The 20,735-nt window shown below is 41.4% G+C and overlaps 1 protein-coding gene and 1 long non-coding RNA gene across 7 annotated transcripts in view; one reads left to right on the forward strand and one right to left on the reverse strand.

Annotated features, from left to right (window-relative positions):
- Window positions 1-9,531, reverse strand: SMIM28 (small integral membrane protein 28). The gene is made up of 2 exons (XM_063390280.1): window positions 9,236-9,531; window positions 1-2,853 (listed from the first exon to the last, which is right to left on the reverse strand). The coding sequence occupies exons 1-2, from the start codon at window positions 9,344-9,346 to the stop codon at window positions 2,455-2,457; spliced, it is 510 nt and encodes a 169-aa protein (XP_063246350.1). The 5' UTR covers window positions 9,347-9,531; the 3' UTR covers window positions 1-2,454.
- LOC134546932 (uncharacterized) overlaps window positions 9,483-20,735 on the forward strand; it is a 23,804-nt gene continuing 12,551 nt past the window's right edge. The window contains exons 1-2 of one of the 6 annotated variants that reach the window (XR_010079310.1): window positions 9,483-9,622; window positions 20,397-20,600. This is a non-coding gene — a long non-coding RNA (uncharacterized LOC134546932). Of the gene's footprint in view, window positions 9,623-14,957; window positions 15,238-18,364; window positions 20,601-20,735 lie in introns of those variants that run through there. The other 5 variants (XR_010079308.1, XR_010079307.1, XR_010079306.1 and 2 more) reach the window with 5 other exon arrangements.

Below are 20,735 nucleotides of genomic sequence, written 5' to 3' on the forward strand. Positions count from 1 at the left end.
TTGTTTGTTTTTTTTTTTTTTTTTTTTTTTGTTTTTTGTTTTTTTTTTTTTTTTTTTTGGTGGGACTTCTCTTTGTGGTCAAGATTTAAGAGCAGAGGTGCCAGTTATGTTGAAACCATTAGGGACAATTAACATACAAGACTAGTCAAATCTGTCATGGAATGAGATAAGGGACACCAATTCCCAATGGAATAAAGAGCAGTTTACTAGGAAGAAGAATTTAAGGTATGGCAGTGTTTCTATTAATATGGATTTGAGTGTGTGTTTTTAATTGTCTTTAGCAATGCTAACAATCAGAAGCTATTTGTCTAAAGCAGGATTTGAGAGTTTTCCAATAGATAGTGTGTGAAACACAATCACTCTCTGTATTCTTGCAGGGAATAGCAATTCTCAACCAGTTATAGAAGTATATCAGTCTTGGTCACAAGAAATACCAGTCAAATTTTTTCTCAACTGTAACTAAGGTAACTGGAGAGCAGTTCAGAACGATGAGCCCACAGGCTGAGTATCAGGCTCTACCCGAGTTAAGGGCGAACAAGAGATTGAGCTGAAGAACAGCGTAGCTCATTTCAGAACACAGCAGATCTCTTAAGGCAAAATATACTCAACTTGATAGGACAATGTCTGAGTTTTCAAGCATATCCATACAATTCCCCTGAAGTTAGGAATATGCAAACACCAGAGGCAGAATGGTTTATCTTTGAACCTCAAACTTTTGCACCTTTCCAATTAGGTTTGTTGCTTGGGACTCTTGCATTTTTTCCAGCTTTCCTTAGAAACAACTACATGTTGTTCCAAATATTAAGGAAGTAAAGAAAATGCAAAGAGGCAGTAGAATATTGACTTTCAAACACATCAGCAAATACCGGGAACTGTTCCCAGATATGGCCTGAAAAGAAAAAAGGTTGAATGAATCAGGAGTTTTCCAAAACATCTGCTGCTTCAGTTTGATGACCCAAATGGAACACTACAAAAAGAATGATCCCAAGTTCGTAGTTCAAGAAAATAACCCTTTTTCTAAATAGAAAAAGCATATGTTTTCCTTGTTGTAAGCGACATGTATGAGTGGGAACATCAGTTTTGATATGGACTATTTGGTTACTGTGTGTTGTTAACATAATGCAGAATACAACCACCTTGCAGCTCTAAAGTGGCCTTTCTTCTGCTGTACAGTGAGGATTTTTCCTTCCATTACTGTGGTGTTGTTTTTGTTCAGTTTTTTTAAAGTATATGCTAAGTTTGTAAAGCAGGACTGGCTGTTGTTTACACCTCCTGACAGTCACTGAAATCACCAAGTGCAAGCCTTTGGGTTTGTATGTTACACCAAGGCTGCACAAGCTGCTACAACAGTTTCTTCCATGGAGGTGTCAGCTATTCCCCACTGCATTTGTCTGTGGCTTGCAATGTAACTTTTGAGGCTGTCGGGATCTGTAGCAACCACCTTCTGTAAGAAGAGCATCTATCAACTTAGTGAAAATGCTATCCTGTAAGAAAGAATTAAAGATAACATACATAATTTTCTGAAAGCATTTGCATATGCAAACCCTCTGAACCACTGCCACCAACATAACTGAATTAGCCTCGCCCTGCCTGGTGATGAAGAGGAAGGGATTATAATGCTGTTTTGACATACAGACCAGGGATTTTTTGGTGCACTTGATTTTATTAATTTTTCCCCAAATCCTTTACACACTGCACCAAGTCACATGGTTTATTATTTTAGACTTGGAAAAGAAGTAATTCGAGTAGTCTGGAATGTTGGGACCTTGGCAAGCAGCTTACAGCAACAGAGTGAATGTGCTCTTGCATGGAGTCTTCCTCACCCAGAACGCTCAGGTGTTCTCTGGTTGTCCACATCATTCAGCTATGAGAAAAGCCAGCCACATTTGAACCTCTGGGGACGGTTACTGGAAATTTTGTAGAGGTTATATCTTTATTTGCTTTCCTGAGAGCTGTTGTGATCATTCCAGAGCACTGCAGAATGATATGATGTAAACACACACAGACTGACTCAGCTTGTCAAAAACTCATTTAAATATAAATGCATAAAATAGAAAAAAGCCCCCCAAACTGGAATATGTATGTGCTAAAAGCCCTTTTTGTGACTGCTGAATCTATAGCGTTATTGACATTTCGTTGTAGCTGAGGGATTACAGAGGAAGAGCTTCCCAGCTTTCCTTAAGTTTAATCCTTGCATGACATGTTTGTTAACTAGAATTCCCATGTTACCAGTCTGGACTGGATTTGGTGCTACATCGTGTGTACATTTGCCACAAATGGAAGGTAGAGAATCCTAGGATGAGGTGAAGAGACGGGCTCCCTGTTACTTCAAGTTTCTTCCTTCATAAATTCATTGGTTTTGTGCCTCATTGGGAATCTTTTCACAAATGTTAAAGGCCATAGCAGTTCTACCCTTGTGCCGCACGCTTCGGCTAAGGTGCTTCCGTAGGAAGTTTATTTGGTGCCGCCTGCGTGCGGCGCGCCCTCTTCGTAAGGAGGCACTGGGTCTGGAGAGAGCTCAATGTGAGCCTCCTCCATGGGAGTCTTCATGGTGGCCTCCTCGTACGACGGAGGCAAACACACGGAGAGGAACGTGGCGTCGGGGAGCAGCGTGGAGTAGTGGAAGCTCTGTTCGCTGCTCCAGGGCAGCGCAGAGAGGAAGTTGGACACGTCGTGCTCAGGCAGGGCCTCGGGAAGGTCGATGCTGAAGATCTGCCCCTGCTGAGCGGGGCGCTGGCAACGGCGGTACAGGAAGAGCAGCAGGAATGCCAGGAAGAGCATCATGGTGGCAGGCAATATGATACACAGAAATGGTTCTACGTCGTCTTTGGTTGAACTTGTCTGTTGTCTGCTCTGTAGAAGCAAACAGGAAGGGTGTTGGATTCCAGGATATTTCTTAATCAGAGAGCAAAACCACATTCCCCATCTCCACCTTATGACAGAGCAGTTGATTTTCCAAATTTCTTTCTCTCTTCACTAGTATCATTCAAGCAGTATGTTTTGCAGACTCATAAATTCTATTTACTGACCAAATAAAGCAAATCACAAGCAGAGACAAAAAACCCCTTAGAAGTTGCAAAGAGTATTGGGTTTTTAGAAAACTCCATCCCCAGTGGGGAAGAAACTCCAACAGCCTGGAAGTATATGCAATTTTGTATGACATTTTATTACTTTGGTTTATAGCAAGACCAGTCAACTTTACAGGAGATGGGTCAAGCTTTTAAAATTTGGGAGAACATTGAATTGCAGATGAATAAGGCTAGTGATCCACCATCTGGTGCTGTTTCTTTGTGTTTGGAAAACTGTTTAAAGAACAAATATTACGACAACCACCCCTTTCAAACAGGGCCCATTGCCTACAATACCTGCTCTTTGGGTAGTGCTAACCTCACAGGCCAGTTCCAAGTAAAACACGGTGTTTTTATTGGACTGGACCTCTTGAGCTTGTCCTGCTAGCAGTCCAAGAATGATTTCTCCCTGTTTAGAGCTATGGTAAAAGAACTTCTGGTGTAAGAGAAATAACACTTGTGACTGCTCTGTCAGCTTTGTTTTCTGCAAAATGCAGCACAAAAGACCTCTGTCCCATGGCTTTTGAGTTGTGATGCAATGTTAACTGGAGTCATAACCTATGAGAAAAACCAAAAAAGCCATTTGTGCTCTTGTGTTGTATTAGCTTTAGTTTTAAAATTAAGTATGTCTTGTTTCTAGTCTGTCTCCATCTTCTAATAATTGTGTCTCATTCAGAGTCTAGTCTAGGGCAGAAGGAAAACCCAAACCTTATAATGCTGTTTATCAAGTCATTCCCTTTGTAAGCTCTTGATGAGTGCTATGAGGTGGCTTTTTCACATCTGTGTGGTGGGACTAAACAGGTCAATGGATCAGAGTTCCTTTCCTTTGAGTGAAGGTGCCCATTCAGGCTAGGAGATCTTGAGTGATTCTTTTCTCAAGGGGTTTGGAAGCTGGGATGCAAACTGTTTGGAAGCTGGGATGCTGTTACTCCAGCGTCTCCTTCTTAGTCTACAAAAATTTTCTATTCTTACTCTTCCAGGAATCACAGTCATTCTTCCAGCAACGAAATCACACTATAATCTACATTCAACTGATTATAGACCAGGCATTTGTAACCTCGTTGATCTGTTGTCATATTATGAAATTATTATTATGTGCCCATGCCTAAGAAAAATAAAGTAAATAGGCATTGACTCCTAAGAAATAATGTAGGGGAGATTGCTGGTTTTTTATTTTTTCCCTATTTTTGTGGTATTGTGGGTCTGAGGCTAAATGCATTAAAAGTAATTTTAAAATACACTGAAACTTTTGCAGACTAGCTATTAAGCTATTTTTCCCCAATGGTCTTTTACCTCCCATCCCCAAAAAGCATTTTAAATATGTTTAATATTTTAATATTTTAATATTTTAATATTTTTAATAAAGCATATAAATATTTTATATTTATTGATAATTTTTATTAAAGAATTTCTGGCTGTACAAGCTGTTGTTGTACCTCACCATTCAATGAGTGACAGAAAAGAGCTGAATTGGAAGAAATTGTTCCAGCCATTCTTCCAATGCAGACATTAAATAATTTCTTTAAAATGAGGGGAGGGGGTTTTTTAAGCTTGTTTATGCTTTTTTAGTGTGTCTTCTGAGGTGCATAAAACATTTTAAGAGAAAATGAGAAAAAAGCATTTAGTATTATGTTAGTGCACGATTTATGTGGAGACTCACTGATACTGATACCAATACTCTTACAGTAAATATTGAGAAGAACAGAGGATATAATGGACAGCATTATGCATGATCAGTGAAGAGCTTGTTTTTAGAATCCAAGTCTAAGTTTTGGGTTTAATTTGTAGAGAGCAGGCTTTCACCAGGTGAAGTGTTGGTCTTAGGATCTGTGAGTTGTATTGTGGTGGTTTGTGAGGACAGACGGTGAGATTGCCAGTGTTTCCTACATGAGGTTACTAAAAGGTGTATAAAGCCCCAGGTATCATTTAGACTCAGTGCAGCTTCCCCATAAATTTCACTGAAACTATATTTGTGTATTAAATAATGGCCAAGGACAGTGTGTCTTCGTGTGCTGCTGGAAGCACAGACAAGAGTTAGGGCAGTAGGACAGGACCTCGTATAAATACTGGACTTCAGCAGGGAAGGAAAGGTTGAGCTTGCTGGAAGGAGTTAACAAACAGTCTTGGGTCTCAGGGAAATATACTTTGCTCCAAAGCCTTGGTTGGAACCCAGATGTCTTGGGCCTTACAGTGAAGTTCCCATTAAGAGAAATGTGCAAAATGTGCAAAATGTTAGAGGGGACAGTTTGCATCTAATGGTAAAAAAATGGAAGGAGTGCAACTATTTGTATTATGGGTTAGCTCAGAAGGCCACAGTCTGTGAAGCAGCTACAAAAGGACAGATTTAGGGTATCAGTGGGTTGCTGGCCTGAAAACCCTTCTTGTTTAAAGGCCCTCCAAGTGTAATCTACAGCACTGCTTCTACAGTGCAAAATCAAGGTCTCAAGCCTGAATAAATGCCAGCATTTCTGAAATCCTTGATTTGCAGCACATATAATTTTTAATTACATTATTGTGCACAAAGTACCTCCTCAGCATTGTGATAGATTACTTAGGGAAGGAGACGAACTCCACAGTACCACAGGGCACTGTGTTGCAGGGTGTTTAGAATATGCAGAACATATTTAGAATATGGTGAGAAGAGAGAGGACTGCCTGCTTCTGTGGTAAAGCAAATGTTCTCCAGGGGAGCTGTGCTCCTGTCTCTGTACCAGATGCTCTAGGGAAGGGGCAAGACAGATCAATGAAGGTGTTCCTTGTAGGTTACTCATTGGTTATGCCTCATTTTGAGTGCCTGGGTTGAGATACTTGGGTATGGTCTGCAGAAATTCTGCATCTGCACTGCTGTCTCTGAAGGTGAAAAGGCAGTGCCCTGAACCTGCAAGTACTTTATTGCACTGTGGGATCTGGACAGAAATTGCATATGTTATTACAAAGCAGTCCATGTTCTCTTGTACTCCCCAAAGTGGTCAGGTGGCTGGATTAGATTTTCATTTCATTCCAGCTGAACTACTCCTGTTTTATCCTATTCTATTTCAAAATAACCACAATAACCAGCGCCTGGTGGCTATCTATTCAGTAATGTGTGTAAAAGAAGACATAACAAATTTGTTTAGTTTGTTCTTTTGTTTCACAACTACTGTATAGTTGTGAAAGAACAGTAAGTGTGTTTTACTATGATATGCAAATTAGTGGCATGTGAAGCAGACAGGATGAAGAATTAGGCAATGTTATAGAATTATAAAATATGCTGAGTTAGAGGGGACTTATCAAGAACACTGAGCCCAACTCCTGGCCCTGTGCAGGACACCCCAAGAGTCACACCATGTGCCTTCAAGCATTGTACAAATTATTTTTGAACTATGTCAGGCTGGGTACTGTGAGCACTACCCTGGGTAGCCTGTTCCAGTGCCCAACCACCCTCTGAGTGATTTTTTTTTTCTTCATATCTAACCTGAACCTTCCCTGACTCAGCTTCATGCTTTTTCTGTATGCTAACAGGTGACAATAAAGACTGGTATTCCTCAGTCTGTGTTTCAGAGCTGTTCAAACACAGCTAATGTTAAGACTTTCCTATCTGGGTGAAGTAATCTGTAGGCTACTTAGTCTACTATCTGAGTTGAAATAGTTTTTCATAAGTTAATACTGCCCCACAGATGCCCTGAACCTGAACAAGGAATTGTATATCCATTTACATGCTGCCTCCTGCCAAACATTACATGGACTAATTTTACTTTGAGAAGAAGTTCCAAAAGCTGATGGACTTTTTGTGTGTATCTCCATATAAATAGATCAAATGTATTAGGAGACAATTGATCAGTATTAGTCCCTCTTTTTCTATTGTGGTTTTGTGCCATTTCTGCAATGACTGCCTAAAGGGCTACTGAAGAATGTTGGAACGATCTTGGCAAAAAGACTTGGAAAATCTAATAGGCATTTTAAAATTACACTAAAAATGGGAATAATTTTAATACAATTAACAAAGTCGCTTTAAAAAATCTGAAATTTTAAACTAAAACTAGTTCTAAACTGAACTAAAACTAATTTCTGCAGCTGAAGCTCTAAAACTAGAAAAGTAACCACTGTGTATAGGTATCAGGAATAGCTGCCAGAAGTGGAAAATAAAATTTTCTAGAAATCAAACTTCTTCATTAACTGAAAAATCTTCATTAATTGAAAGTAATATGACTGCAGAACATATTCAAGGTAAAATCCTCTACTGTTTTACATCTGAAAGTTTCCAAATCAGGCACATGACATGAGTGATGGAATTATTAATTGACTGGTTTTGTTTGGTGCTGCTTCATTGGAGATCAACATGCTCTGCCTGTGTCATCACAAGCATCTATTGTCAGGTTTATAAGCGACAAAAAATGGGATCCGACTTCCAGCATGAAATAAGTTACAGACACATAAATATGGGAAAACATCCTTTTTAAAACAGAGAAAGGCAGAAAAGAGCATGGAAGTAAAAGGGATCATATTTCTAAAAAGTCCTGTTTTCCCAGAACTGATTCTTAGTAAGATGGTTTGGACAATGTTTATTCTTCTCCTTTCATGTATATATTTGCAGGGACTGAAGCAGAGGGTCAGCTTCCCCCAGCCACTGAGGACATACTGGAAGCACTAAAGCCTTTCATTAGTAATCTGTCTGCCCATGTTTTTTTAACATGCTGAGCCTGTACAGTTGCCAGCTTACAGATTATGTGACCCATATCAGTTAAGATGAGCTTTTACTCGTGCCTGTGGGTAAAGGAATGGAATGCAGAGTGTGGCTGAGTTGTGTGGTATATCCACGATGAGTAATGGAATGGGCTTGGAGCTGAACAAAGTGTCTGGACAAGCAAGGGGTAGTACCTGCCTTGGGGGGGAATCACCTCATAAGGCAAAACATGAGATTAAGGAAAGCTTTTGTTAAGGATAGAAGAACAAATGTTTATTTTGCTTACTGAAATTCCCATTGAAGTTTTCGAGTTGTGATAAGATTTATTATGTTGTTAATGATTTGCTAGTGTACTTAGAACTCCATTAGAATTATTTTTGTTAGTATAGTCCATATTTATGCAAATATCTTTTGAAGTTGACTCAGGAAATCGATACTTCTGAAATGTTTTAAATGGATTTGGAACAAAGTCTGCTTTGAAGTCATTAGGGTGTGGTCCCCCCAGAGGTTCTTTTCCAAGCTCTATCCTGCTTCTTGAAGCTGATTCATTATTACTTGTAAAAAGGAAAAACATACAACTCTGGCAAATAGAAAAACATTTTTATGTGGTTTTGTGTCCATTAGTAATGACACGTAATTTAGGAGTGAGCCTGGATTTACACAGGATTTTCAAATACTTCTTGGAATGTGACTCCAGTGGTGCTGTTTGTTTCTCACTGTCAGACAAGAGCAGTCTCAAGGTGTGAAGACATTGCCATTGCTATTCTAACTCTGGTAGTGTTACCAGTGAGGGAGACTTTGTTAAAATTGTGACGACATTTAAATACTGCTCATTGTCCTGTTTTGACACCCACACTCACTCCTACCCCCATTTATTTTGCAACAGTACACTTTGTACATATCAGCTGAGTAGTGTGGCCAGTTCATTTGCTAATGCAACTTGCTTTGGACATTTACTGAGGACATACAAGCACCTCAAATTATTATTTTTGATCAGAGAAGCCCTCTTGCTGTATCCGAGACAAAGGCAGAAAGCAGGCTGTGTTTTCATCTCTGGGGGCTGCTTCCCTCCCCCACCGGGCTGCATGTGATCCTCTCTCGCAGAAGTAATCAGCGCACAGCTTAGGGAACAAGAGTTCATTGCTGCCTGCTACTGGCTCGCAACATCTGCAGAAAGGCTCCACGGGACCAGATCCAAAGCGTAAACACGAGTCTAACAGAGAGGAAATCAAGGATGCCTCACGCCTAAAAGAAGTAATTAAACTTCCTTACCTGCCAATCCCAGCAAAATGTTTCTATCTAATGTTTTTCACTTCCACAAATGTGTTTAAAAAGACTGAACAGCAATAAAGAAAAGCTCTGACTCTATGTAATTGAGCACTGCTGCTTTGATACGTCCCAATACCCAGGGATTTACTCTGCACTGTACACTGAGGCATTACACAGACACACACACACATGCAAAGTCAAAGGACATGCCACAGAGATGAGCAGGGGGTACAGACCTGAAGCTCTGTTTCCAGAAGTGGCCCACCTGGTTCACTGTTTAGCCAGTCATAGTTTCCCCTGTCAGCATGTCCAAAATGTTTCAAGCCGCTGCCCAAGAGCCACCTCATGCTTTCATTAACCTGGTCTTCTGCCTTCGTGTCTCCACCTTGCTCCGCTGCCGGCAGCTGCGTCTCCGCCTCCCAGCCCTGACCCAGCCGGGCTGCTGGCAGCTAATGATCCCTCCGAAGTGATATCCCCTCCACAGCGGAAAGGAAAAAAAGAACTTAGACACCCCCTCGCAGCCAGGAAGCCAAGCAAATAGATCTCAGAGCCTCTCTCCACTTCCAACTCAATCTCTCTGGATTTGCTTCAGTGGCCTACATTACCAGCAAAGCTGGCATCAGGTATCTGGGAGCTGGGGCTGATAGCGCTCTGATTGGAGCACTCCCTGCATTAGGATTATTAAAAGGGGAATTTGCATGTGAATCTGAGCCCACATGGTCATGACTCCGTGTGGATAAATAACGCTCTATATTTAGTTATCTAATAAACACTATTTCCAACAAAATAAAAGAAGTAAACCCCATGCTTCTACGTTGAGAGTGAAAGGGTAAGTGAGGTTCCCCCCTCAGTTACACAGCACAAGGTGGAACCACAATCCAGCCAGGTTTTTGTTCCCTGTTGCTGAAACATACAGAAAAGAGAGTGGTTGCTGAGTAGAGAGGCAAGGACACAAGGCTAAATGCTGTACTGAATTATTTAGCAGTGTTAGGATGTAGATGTTAATGATAAATCCAGAGAGAGAGCTCTGCCAGGAAGGCTTTGGTCACTGTGGGAGTGTGTGATTGCTTCTGGTAAGAGCGAGTTGTCAGTTCAGTTAAACCAGGTTAACAGCTTTCTAGGATGCTCGTTAAATGGCAATTGTTTCCAGTGAGAAGACTCTGTTTGTCCACAAAAGACAGCACAAACTTATTTCACTGATGTGTGGTAACTTCTGAAGGGAGGACTCTTTAATCTGGTTAAACCTTGATTCAACTTGCAATTTCTGCTGAAAAGCTGGAGGTGTCTTTTGCTGCCTTGCTGTGAGCAGAGGGAAAGGCTATTGCTAAATATTTCAGCTGTTCCACTGTGGTATACTTTTTGTGATTTCTTATCTGTCCGAGCAAAAGTTGTGTTTAGGACTGATGATAGAAACTTGGGGTTAAAATCTTAACCTCTTATATCTCGCTTGGAGCTTTTTCCATCAACTCTTCTTTTAGCTCATGGCTCCCAGGAAGCTGCAGGCCTGGTTGGCAGCATCAGGCTCTACTCGTGCAGCTCCAGCAGGGGCAGCCAGCAGTGCCAGCACTCACCACTTCCAACGAGAGGACCCTGGAAGAACCTGTCCCAAAACTGGCTGTGCTCCCTGCGTCTGCAGCTTGCAGGGAGGATTCACCCTGCAGGTGAACCATGGCTGTGGGAAAGAGAGGTGGTAGTTTGATAAATCTATCCCATTTTGTTACTGAATTTGCCAGGTGAGCAATGGACAGGGAACAACAATATTGGATGAAGGGCTCGTCTTGCTGCTCAGGCAGCTGCATCATTTGTTGGAAACTGAGCTCGTGCTTCTGCTGAGGTGGTCCTTTGTGAAACAGAAATCTCACCTCAGCAAAGCCTTTGCCTGCTTGTGAGAGGGCTCCTCCTTTCCTCAATGCCTCACTTGTTGGAAGACATTTTCAGAGGTGGTGAGTGTGTCCAACCACCAGGCCTAGGGCAGCTACACTGTGACTTAAAATGAGGAGCCGGGTCCTAAACATGGGTTAACAGGTCACAGGTCAAAACAGTAAAATATTTCTCTTGATGTCTCAACATCTTCTATAAAAGCAAGAGTAACGACCGTCTTTCCCAAACCAGTGTTAAGAAAATAAATTCCTTAAGGAGCCTTGAGACTGTGTAGTTTAAATCTATAATCTCACATGCAAGCAGGAAACATTCATATACCATCTTAATTAGGGTCTTAGTGCAGCCCCTAAGATTATTAATGCTATTTTTAAAAGCTTGCTATAAATTTGCCTTGGGACTGCGCATGAATAATGAGAAGTAAAAAAATATGTCTCCTTACAGTATAAACACCTGTTTGGCATCCTTATATTCTAGTTGATGAATTTTAGCCAAGAAAAATAAGGTGTGCACTTTTAAGTCTCACTGACCTGATTAGTCAAGTGCTGCTTTGAATACTTGACCTCTGCAAAATGTATAAGAATGATTTAACTTTGTAGAGCTGAGGCCAAATGGGAATCTGGGGAAATGCAGTGCCTTTTGTCAGGCAGGTAATTAGAATATAAATTAGAATAATATATGATTGTCCCTCTGGCTTTTTATATCTTCAGTGGACCCAGCAGCAAGATTAGTGAGCGTGATTGGGGTACCCTCTTTCTGCTGCCAGGGGTCAGGTGCCCATTTGCTGCTCTTGTGCAGAACTGAAACAGAGTCATTCAAGACTGGGTTTGTGATGGCAAATCTGTTGCAGATTTCTGCCAGCCCTGTGGGTTTCACAGACACCTATTTTTCCTTCTCACACAGAGTTCCTAAATACTATCATAGCCTGGAGCATGCTGTAATGTGAAAGCTGGGGCAAAGAGTTTCATCCTTAATTCCAAGCCCTTGGCCAGATGTCAGGCTTGCCACTTTGAAGTGTGGGTTGGGTTCAGAGATCATCAGATCTTGACATGGACAAAATGTCCTACCCTCCTCCTCCACTGGCTTTGTTCTTCGAAACAGTTTGATCTAGAAGTTGCCTGGTCAAACAATCTGGAGAAAATAGGTGCCATGGAATGGTACTACTGACTTTGATTAATGTTTGTTAAAGGTTTGTGAAACAATGCCAACATGGTATTTTTAACTGAGGCAGTGATGGCATTATCACTTCTAATGTCATAGCAGAGAAACAGGGAGAGACCTTCTGAGGAAGCCACTGCAGAAAATAGGTGTCTCCACTGTCCTCAGTTCGAAGCTCAAATTGTCATAAATTATTCACCTCTCTGATTTGCTAAGATGTTCAAGGCTTGCAGTTTAATTCTAGGCTACATTGCCACTGATATTGGTAGGGAACACAATATCCACAGTGCCTTAGACAACCTTCCAAATTTCTTGATACTTTCTTCCCCAGTTTCTTTTGCTGCTGCCCATGGGTGGTGGTGAAACTTCCCTGACTGAATGACTGTGATGCTGTGAGGGATGGTATGAGGGTTAATCTGAATAATGCAAAACTAGAATTTTAGAGGGTGAGGTGTTCCACTGTTAGCAGTCGTGTGTTGGCAGGTGTAGATTCACCATGGATCCTTCAGGTGGGAGTGCTGTTGGCTTCTGTCCATTTGCTCTCACTTGGGTAATTAAGAAATTCTGATTTGTACTTTTTTTTGATAAATTTTCATTATATTTAGATTTTAGCTTTAATTTTTCTTTTTTTGTTTATTATCAATGCTGGTTTTTTTCCTAAAACAAAACGCCTTCTGAAGACCATTCTCCTTTCCCCACCAAACTAAATCGACTGCTACTTCAAAGGATAGACACAGGCTGGCATAGCTCTGCCATAGTTCTGGAGAGTGGTGTTTGAGGACAGGGTGCACATACTCACAGCCTGTAGAAACAGAGGCAGGGAGACCCTGCTGCAAAATGTGTGCACGCTCTCGCTGTCCCTCGGAGTAGGGAGCAGCAGGAGGTACTGCTGAGTTATTGATCCTGGATCCCCGTGCTGCAGATGGGCAGCTGAAAACAAAGCCATTAGAGAGGGCAGTGGGAGAAACCTCAGGCTGCTGCCAGAGCAGGGTTGCCTCCTACAGAATGTCCCTGGAAGTTCTGTGAGTGATAACACCCAAAAATGTGGTCATGGCAGAGTGCTGGTGGCTGAGGAGCATCCATCTGATGATACTGTCTAGAGCTATGGGGTTTTATTATGTACTTTTTTGGTAATTTCTGTCAATTTAGGTTTGATGCCCTTCATTTACATTTGGTCATCCTTACCCTGAATTCTTTTTGCCTCTTTTTTAAGAGAAAAATCGATCTTTAAAATCTCTATTTAAGAGTGCATATCTGCCAGCACACACTGTATGGCATTTCATTTGTATTTGGCCAAACTATAGAAAGTATTTGTTTAGTGGGAAGGGAGTGGGGGAGTGGTTCATGTTGTGGTTGGGTTTTTGGTGATTTGGGTTTTTGCAGCATATTTGAAGGGCCAGCTGACCACATTATGCTTTGGGTTGCATTTTCTTTTAGAAATGTTGCCATAAGCTTCGTTAAAAATTAAGCATTTTTCTACTTTATAAGGATGATATTCTAAAAAGAAACAATTTTGGGTGGCGTGGCTGAAGTTAGGTTGAGCTCCACACTCTTCTGTACACTTGCATTATTAATATTGTTCATTTTCTTATCTCACTGCGGTTTCTAGTAAATAGTTCTTATCTCAACCCATGATCTTTGCCTTTTGTGGCTCCAATTCTCCTCTCAAATCCTCTGAGAGGGAAAAAGGGGAAAAGGGAGTGGGTGAGCATATGGTGTGTAGTTTGGAGTTTCAGTGGGAAACAATAAATTAAGGAGTACCATTCCTAAACCATGACACCAATATAGGGAAATAAACTTCTAAGGAGAAATCTGAATGTGTGGTTAACCTTCAGGTGAGCTTTTAAGAGTAAGTTTTAAGATTTACCTTATTGCTCATTACCCTCATTGTTCACCTTGTGTAGTGCTGGGCAGGCCTTGGATATGGAACTCTCAACATATCTGCAGTCTTGTGTTCAATTTTTTGTTCAAACTGATACAATTTTCTGCTAGAATATTGTGAAACCCTCAATGAGATCTCTTGAGACTGTATCCAAGTACAGCAGTCTGTGTCACAACTTGTTGCTAACACAGTAGCTTTTATACAAATGACTGATCACATATGTAGCCTGATTTAGTTGGCATCACCTGCTGCCAAAAATCTATTACCTCTAAATTTCAAAGGAATTATTTTTTCTGACATTGTTGCTTAGAACCAGTGTCAAGAGAGCACCACTGGAGAAGCAGTAGTCTTCTAGCTTCTAAAACTAGCTCAGTTCTTCACCAGACTGGAAAAAATGCAAATTAACTTCTAAGTCCTTTGTCATCCCTTTAAAGCCAGGTGCAGCTCCACAGCAGGACTGTAGTTTTTAACATACCCTCTTACACGTTATTGTCTCCGATTACAGACTTAGAGGGGCCCTGACAGTGCCCATCATTAACAATGAATCTGTAACTCTTCATTTGCCATTGTTAAAATACTTGAAACATTTGAAAAATCAGGATGTATTTGTTCAGTGTTGTTCTCAGTTGTCAAGCAAAGGCCAACCTTGGCCTTCAGCCTTCTGGACAGGAGAGGAACTGTCTGTGGACTTCTGAATCCATATGAACAGTATTATTTAACAGAACATCAGTGGAGAGGCTTTGAGTGATTTTGTACTGTTTTGCTTGAAATAAAACACGCTTTGTGTACAGTTCCAATTCAGACCTCACATCCTGAAGTTTATTCTCCTGACCTGAATCTAAAGATTTCTACTTCAAACTTATGGGGAAGATGCACAGCCTCCTGCAACCTGTAGAATAAAGCTTGCTATAGAAATGAAATGTATTAAGAAAATCCTGTACATAAAAAAGGCCCCAAATCTGCAGACGTGACAACAACTTCATTGTCTCAAGTGCACTTGTTAATGGTTCAACTGGCCAGCAAAATTGCAGTAGATATTAGGGAATGAGCCTTGTTAAACAAAGGCGGGTCAGTTAGCCTTAAATGCTTGATAATAAAGCAGAACTGATGGCATGCATTGACTGCACTGGGGCAGAGACAAGGGAAAACTTCTCGGCACCAGTCAGGTGGGAAGTGAGGGGTTCCCAGGCAGGCTCCTCCTGCTTGGGGTGTCCTGTTGGTGCAGCAGGTGTCTTGTGACCCTGCAGGATCTGCTCAAGCTCCCCTCTGGAGCTGGCTGCAGTGCCTTGTGCTCGTGTGGCAGCGGGAAATGTCTGCTGGGTAAGTGAAAACCCATTACCCTACTTGTAGGTGCTGAAGTTACCTGCTAAAAGCTGTGAGGGGAAGGCTGAAGAGCTCCTAAAATGGAGCTATAGACTGGAAAATAAAACATCAGGAGGCAGAGAGTGAAAGGGATGAATTAAACACAACTGGCAGATGTTCCCAATGTAAAAACGTTTCAGAAGTGACCAGTGAAAGGCTGTAGGGATAAGAACCCTTGGGACAGTGGGGTAAAGGCACTGCCACTGTTTCCTCAGGCTGGGAACATGAAAGCTTAGATGCAAGTGGAAAATATGCCACGGGATTGGAAATGAAAGGGTCTTGGTATTAGAAAAGGCAAGGTACCATGCAATACCTTCCATAGAAAACCATGGATACGAAGGCAAAGGCTTTAAGTGTGGTTTCTTAAAACAAGAGGCTTAGCCTGGCAGCAGGGAGTGGCATGGCAAACCCATCATGAAAGAAGCATATTGTCTGAGGGATGTGTGAATGTTTAGAGGGGAATTAGAAATTGGAAATACCTGGGCAGTTGAGCTGCTGAGAACTACTACGCAGTATGGGCAGCTTTTTAACTCACTGGCCAGGTTTTCAATTAGGAAATGCAAACTGCAGCCCAAGAATGATGTGCTGATGTTAAGGTGTATAGAGGTATGTGGTAGCACCTTCAGCAGTAAGCTCATGTTGAGGTGAGCAATTGTATGACAAGGGTCAAAACAGTAGCAAAATGTAAAGAAGATTCTGCTCTGGGGCTTGGTGTGGTTGAATGGATGATCTGAACAGTTCTTCCATATGTGCAGTTCTTAATTCAGGAGACAATATTGTTGTTTGAGAGAGTATTGAGAAAATATCCACTGCAGTGACTCACCTCTGGATAGGGAATGGGAAGAGGGTGTCTGTCCTGTGGTGTGTTCCAGTTCAGCCTGCATGGGCTGCACTGATGCTGCTGTGCAAGATGATGTTCCTGTGTGAAGCCTCAGGGTCACTCACAGTTGTACAGAGAGGAAAGCCTGAGGCCATGCTGGATAAATGTGGATTTTCTCTTTGAGGAAAAGGTAGATTTTGGTGAGGCAGATTCCCTTGGACAAAGGCAGTCAGTTGTGAAAAGAACACCTGAGGCAGTTATTTCATTCTGCTACAAGACGGGGATCCTCTCACCCTTTTCCAGGCATATCCTCCTCACACTCTTGGTGTCAAGTGACTTGGTGTGTTAACAGCAGGAGGAACCAGGTGGCTGCTGAGGAGCAATAGGGCCTGTAGGGGTGAGCATTTACGATGTGCCCAGGTTGTAGGGGCAGCTTTAGGCCTGACTGGTTAGAGGCATTTACACTGCTCTTCAGGGTTTTTAAACTTTGACTCCAACCATTACTTTTTTGCAATGTGCAGGGTGAAGCCTTCTTGAGAGGAATGCTTCTCCAGCTGGACTGGCTTGGTTTGATGGCTCAGGCTCTAAAAGAGACACTCAAAGTGATGAATTTTGGCACTTGTGCCCTGCCCCAGGCTCCTCTTTCTCATCCTGTTTTTCTTCTGCAGCCACTGCAGATCTGTGATGTTGTCTAGAACAACACAGCATACCCTATATACCCCACAGTCCCAACAGACCCTCAGCAGTGGTCACCCTTCTTGCCCTACTCACAGCACAGCGCTACCTAAAAAATTGAAAATGTGTGAGAAAAATATAGCAAACTACATTAAAATATTTCCCTTTTTTTGTTTTGTTTTTAACCTTCATGCTCAGCTTTGCAAACTAAAAATGTTTATTCTCTTGGGTTTGGGGCTGGTCACAAGAGCCTGCATTGATATATTCAATTATTTAGTGTCCTTTTAAAAGAAAAGGTAATGTATGCAAGAGAGATGTGAGATCTGCTCTGGTGACCGTCCCTGCAGCTGGGCTTTTAAAAGAACATTTTTGTCAGGGCCCTTGTGCTTGTGGTGCCACCACTGCAATTCTATCCAGAAGCTGATTCCTCTGTTTTCTCGAGGGACGATGAATTGTTTTTGCAAATAAGCAAACCAACCAAGAGCCTTGCCACCTTCTCCTTCTCGCATGAGTTACTGCAATACCTTTTCAAAACCATTTTTCACTTTCTCATTATATTTGACATTATTGTTTCCCAAGCTTGAAGATTTGTCTTTTTTGACCTCCTAGACACAATTAGTTATAGCGATAGATTTCAACATAGCATCTTATCCAGTTTATTTTTGATCTCTTCCTCTCCCTGTAATCTTTGGCACAAAGAACACGGTTTGAAGTACAAAGCGGTCTGCTGAGAATATAATGTAACATTAAAAACGTAGTAAATTATTTATAAGTGCTAGGCAGAAAAGTATTCCACATTATTTTAAGTAACTTTGTTTGACTTAGTAGGGAATGAACATAAGAGACCAGAAGTGGTAATACTAACCACAGTGAACAAAAATATTTCAGGTTGGGCACATTTTCTCAGAGCTGGCAAATCAGACGTGTTGTCTCTTCTTTATGGATACATATTTCCAGCAATTACAGTGTAGATAAAAGTAAGATAAGTCTCTTGAAAAAAAAAAAAAAAAAGTCAACCAAATTTGTATAATGAATTTCTGTCAGGAGTCAGAAAATTGCACATGCAGCCTGGCTAGTATGTTGGGTGGGGTTTTATTTGTTGTTGTTGTGGTTGGGTTTTGGTTTTTTTTTTTTTTGTTTTGTTTTTTTTTTTGGTTTTTTTTTTTTTTTGGTTTTTTTTTTTTTTTTTGTTTTTTTTTTTTTTTTAAATTTTTCTTCCTTTTCCCTGGGGGTTTTGTTTGTTTGTTTTTGGTTTGTTTGTGGTGGTTTTTTTTTTTTTTTTTGTCTTCTCAGTATAAGAGTAGGACCTAGCATGACCTGTGCTTATATCTAAATTGTTCTGCTTTATTTTGAATTCTGTTGAGTTTTGAAATCTGGATACTGACTGCACCCTTCTAGGACACTGTGTCACGCATTTGGATAAAGACTTCAATTTGTGTTTGTTTACAGTGATATTAGATGTTAAGAGGTTTATCCTGATGCTAGCTTCTTTGCCAAAAGCTCCAAAATCAGAGATCACCCTGCATTTCACATAGCTCTGTGGACAGAATCCCAGCCTCATCCTACTTCTTCTTTCATCTTCTGCCATAGGTTTGCTCAGTGAACCAAAAGGTTTCTTCCTCTGGAAAACATGATCAGGAAGTATCTGTCCCAGAGAGAGCATGCTTCCAGCAAGCGTCCTGTTTTTACCTCAGTGCTTGGGGGTATGGATGTGACAGTGGTCTCCTATGCAACACTACTGTGCATTAACTGTTATATCCAAAGTGAAATGTTTCCCTTGTCTTGTACCTGAAGTACCCACTGGTATGTCTAGTTTGCCTTTCTGTATTCCGCCTTTAAACTGTCTTTACTGTTGTGGTGTTGTTGTTGTGTGTGTATTTTTTGTTTTTTGGTTGTTTTTTTTTTCTCTCTTGCCAGATTGTGTCATAGATCTAACAACTTTGGGATAAGCAAGAGGCCAGAGCACATGTTTAGATACTTTGGGCTATTTTGAGGTCAAGGACAATTTTTTTACTTGCTTGGTTGTTCGTACCACCTGTAAACGGGTAATAGTGACACTGACACTGGGCACTCCTTTGGCACCCTGTCAAAAAATAACAATTCAGAAACAGTCTGGCTTGGAATCAGGGGAGCTGTTAACATTTAGTTTAATATAGATTAATACAGTGTAGCCAGTGATAAACCTACATTGTGAGAAAATGAATGAATTTAGTGAATCCACTGAAATGAAGACGATGTCTGAGATTCAATAGTGTGTCTGTTTAGTCCCTTTTAAAATTTTATTTATTGTTTTTTAAAGTATTTGTTGACAGCTGTTTTCTTTGGTAAGTCTTCTTAACACTCTGCTCCTCCTTAACAGAAGGACAAGACCAAGTGTCTTCAAGATAAATCTAGCAGCAGCAAAAGCCATGCTAGCCTGCCCCCAGCATTAGTGGGAAGGCAACTGGGAATTTGTACGTGTAAGGAGTGAGTGGAATAGTGGAGCATTACCTTCTGTATTTACTCTGTTGCTGTTTTGCATTACTGAACATTGTTTAGGAGGAAATGAAAATCTTTCTAATGGGATCTAAATGAGATGTGTGGAGCAGCAGAAGGTAGTTCCCTGGAATGAAATCAGATCTGACGGTTGGGATTTAACACACTCTCTTTTGCCAGAAGTGTGTAAGATTATTAAAGCATCACAACCTCATTTGGTTGCTTTGTAATCTGTTCTTAACCTTCATGCTGATGAGGCTGTTATGTAACAACGAGTGAGGGCCAGACCTTATGTTGCTTCAGTGCCATGCCCAGAGACCCCAAAGGGGCCAGGTGGAAAGCTGGCTGCAGTTTCCCTCTTGAGATTATGTGGAAAACTTGTTTTTGGGCTGTGGGTAGCATCTCTGACCACAGAGAGGTGTATCCTAAGGTCTACTATATAATACTATGTGTTGTCACTGAAACACTCCTGCTTTCAGGAGGCCCATGGCAATTCTCTTGACAGGGACACTGGCTAACTCTTTCTCCTTCAGCACCTAAATTTTGGCTGCATAGAGAAGCAGGAGTGACTGCTGTAAAGAAGGTGCTTATTTTTATTTAATTTTCATTAAATTAAAGGTTTTTCTTTTACACCAGCAATCTTTGGTTTGACTTTAATCAAAAGAGAGATGTAGGTGAGTAGATAGCCCTTGCTGAGCTCTCCTTTCAGCAGAATGAAACATTGCAGTGATACCTTAAGTTTTAGCTATCATATTTTTCAGGTTCTGTGCTGCCTAGGGGTGCAGTTCTGAGCCTCATATTTAAGCGCTAGTGAGCTCTCTTCATGGAGTAGGTAGACAAATCGTTTTCCTGCTGAAGACCAAGGACAGTGAGTACAAGTTTCAGGCCCAAAAGCATAAACAATGGTGGACTGAAGAGAGAAACAAGAAGGATGGGATCTCACAACCTGAAGCTGTGATTGGACAATTAAACCCCAATATGCAAATGGACCAAAATTTATAAAAGTGTGAGACCCCGTGACCACTCGTCCATTTTGTGACCATTTCAAGTCCACCTTGGGTGTAGCCCTGGCCAGGCTCTTGTGCTATCCAAGGTATACCTAAAGGCCTTTCAATAAATACCTACTTTATTCTCTAACTCTGTCCAGTCTCTGTTCCAGGTCAGCCTTCCAAGGCATCAGTTTCTGGGGACCCAGATGGGACAGTGAGGCATCTGAAAACCCCCCCTGGACCAGAGGAACACCCAGCTCCTGCCTCCCACTCCTACTGGCACTCCGAGGGGGGTGACCCCAGCTGTGGCCCAGGAGGTATCAGAGCCCAAGAATCCAAAACTCTGTGGACCTGACAGATGCGTGAGTAATTGAATAAAGGGGTATTTTGTTTATAGGCACCAGCAGCATCTGTGCACCTGTTTACTGGAATACCTGATGAGTGCTGTCTAAACTGTCTGGGATCAGGGAATGCCTAGCTTGAAAAACCAACAAAAG

The sequence above is a fragment of the Prinia subflava genome, chromosome 2, assembly GCF_021018805.1.
Source record: "Prinia subflava isolate CZ2003 ecotype Zambia chromosome 2, Cam_Psub_1.2, whole genome shotgun sequence".
NCBI lineage: Eukaryota > Metazoa > Chordata > Aves > Passeriformes > Cisticolidae > Prinia > Prinia subflava.

Coding starts and splice junctions, on each gene's coding strand:
- SMIM28 (XM_063390280.1), bottom strand. CDS start 9,346: ATGAGGTGGCTCTTGGGCAGCGGCTTGAAACATTTTGGACATGCTGAC. Junction 2,854..9,235: donor TTCTGGAAACAGAGCTTCAG/GTCTGTACCCCC, acceptor TTGCTTCTACAG/AGCAGACAACAGACAAGTTC.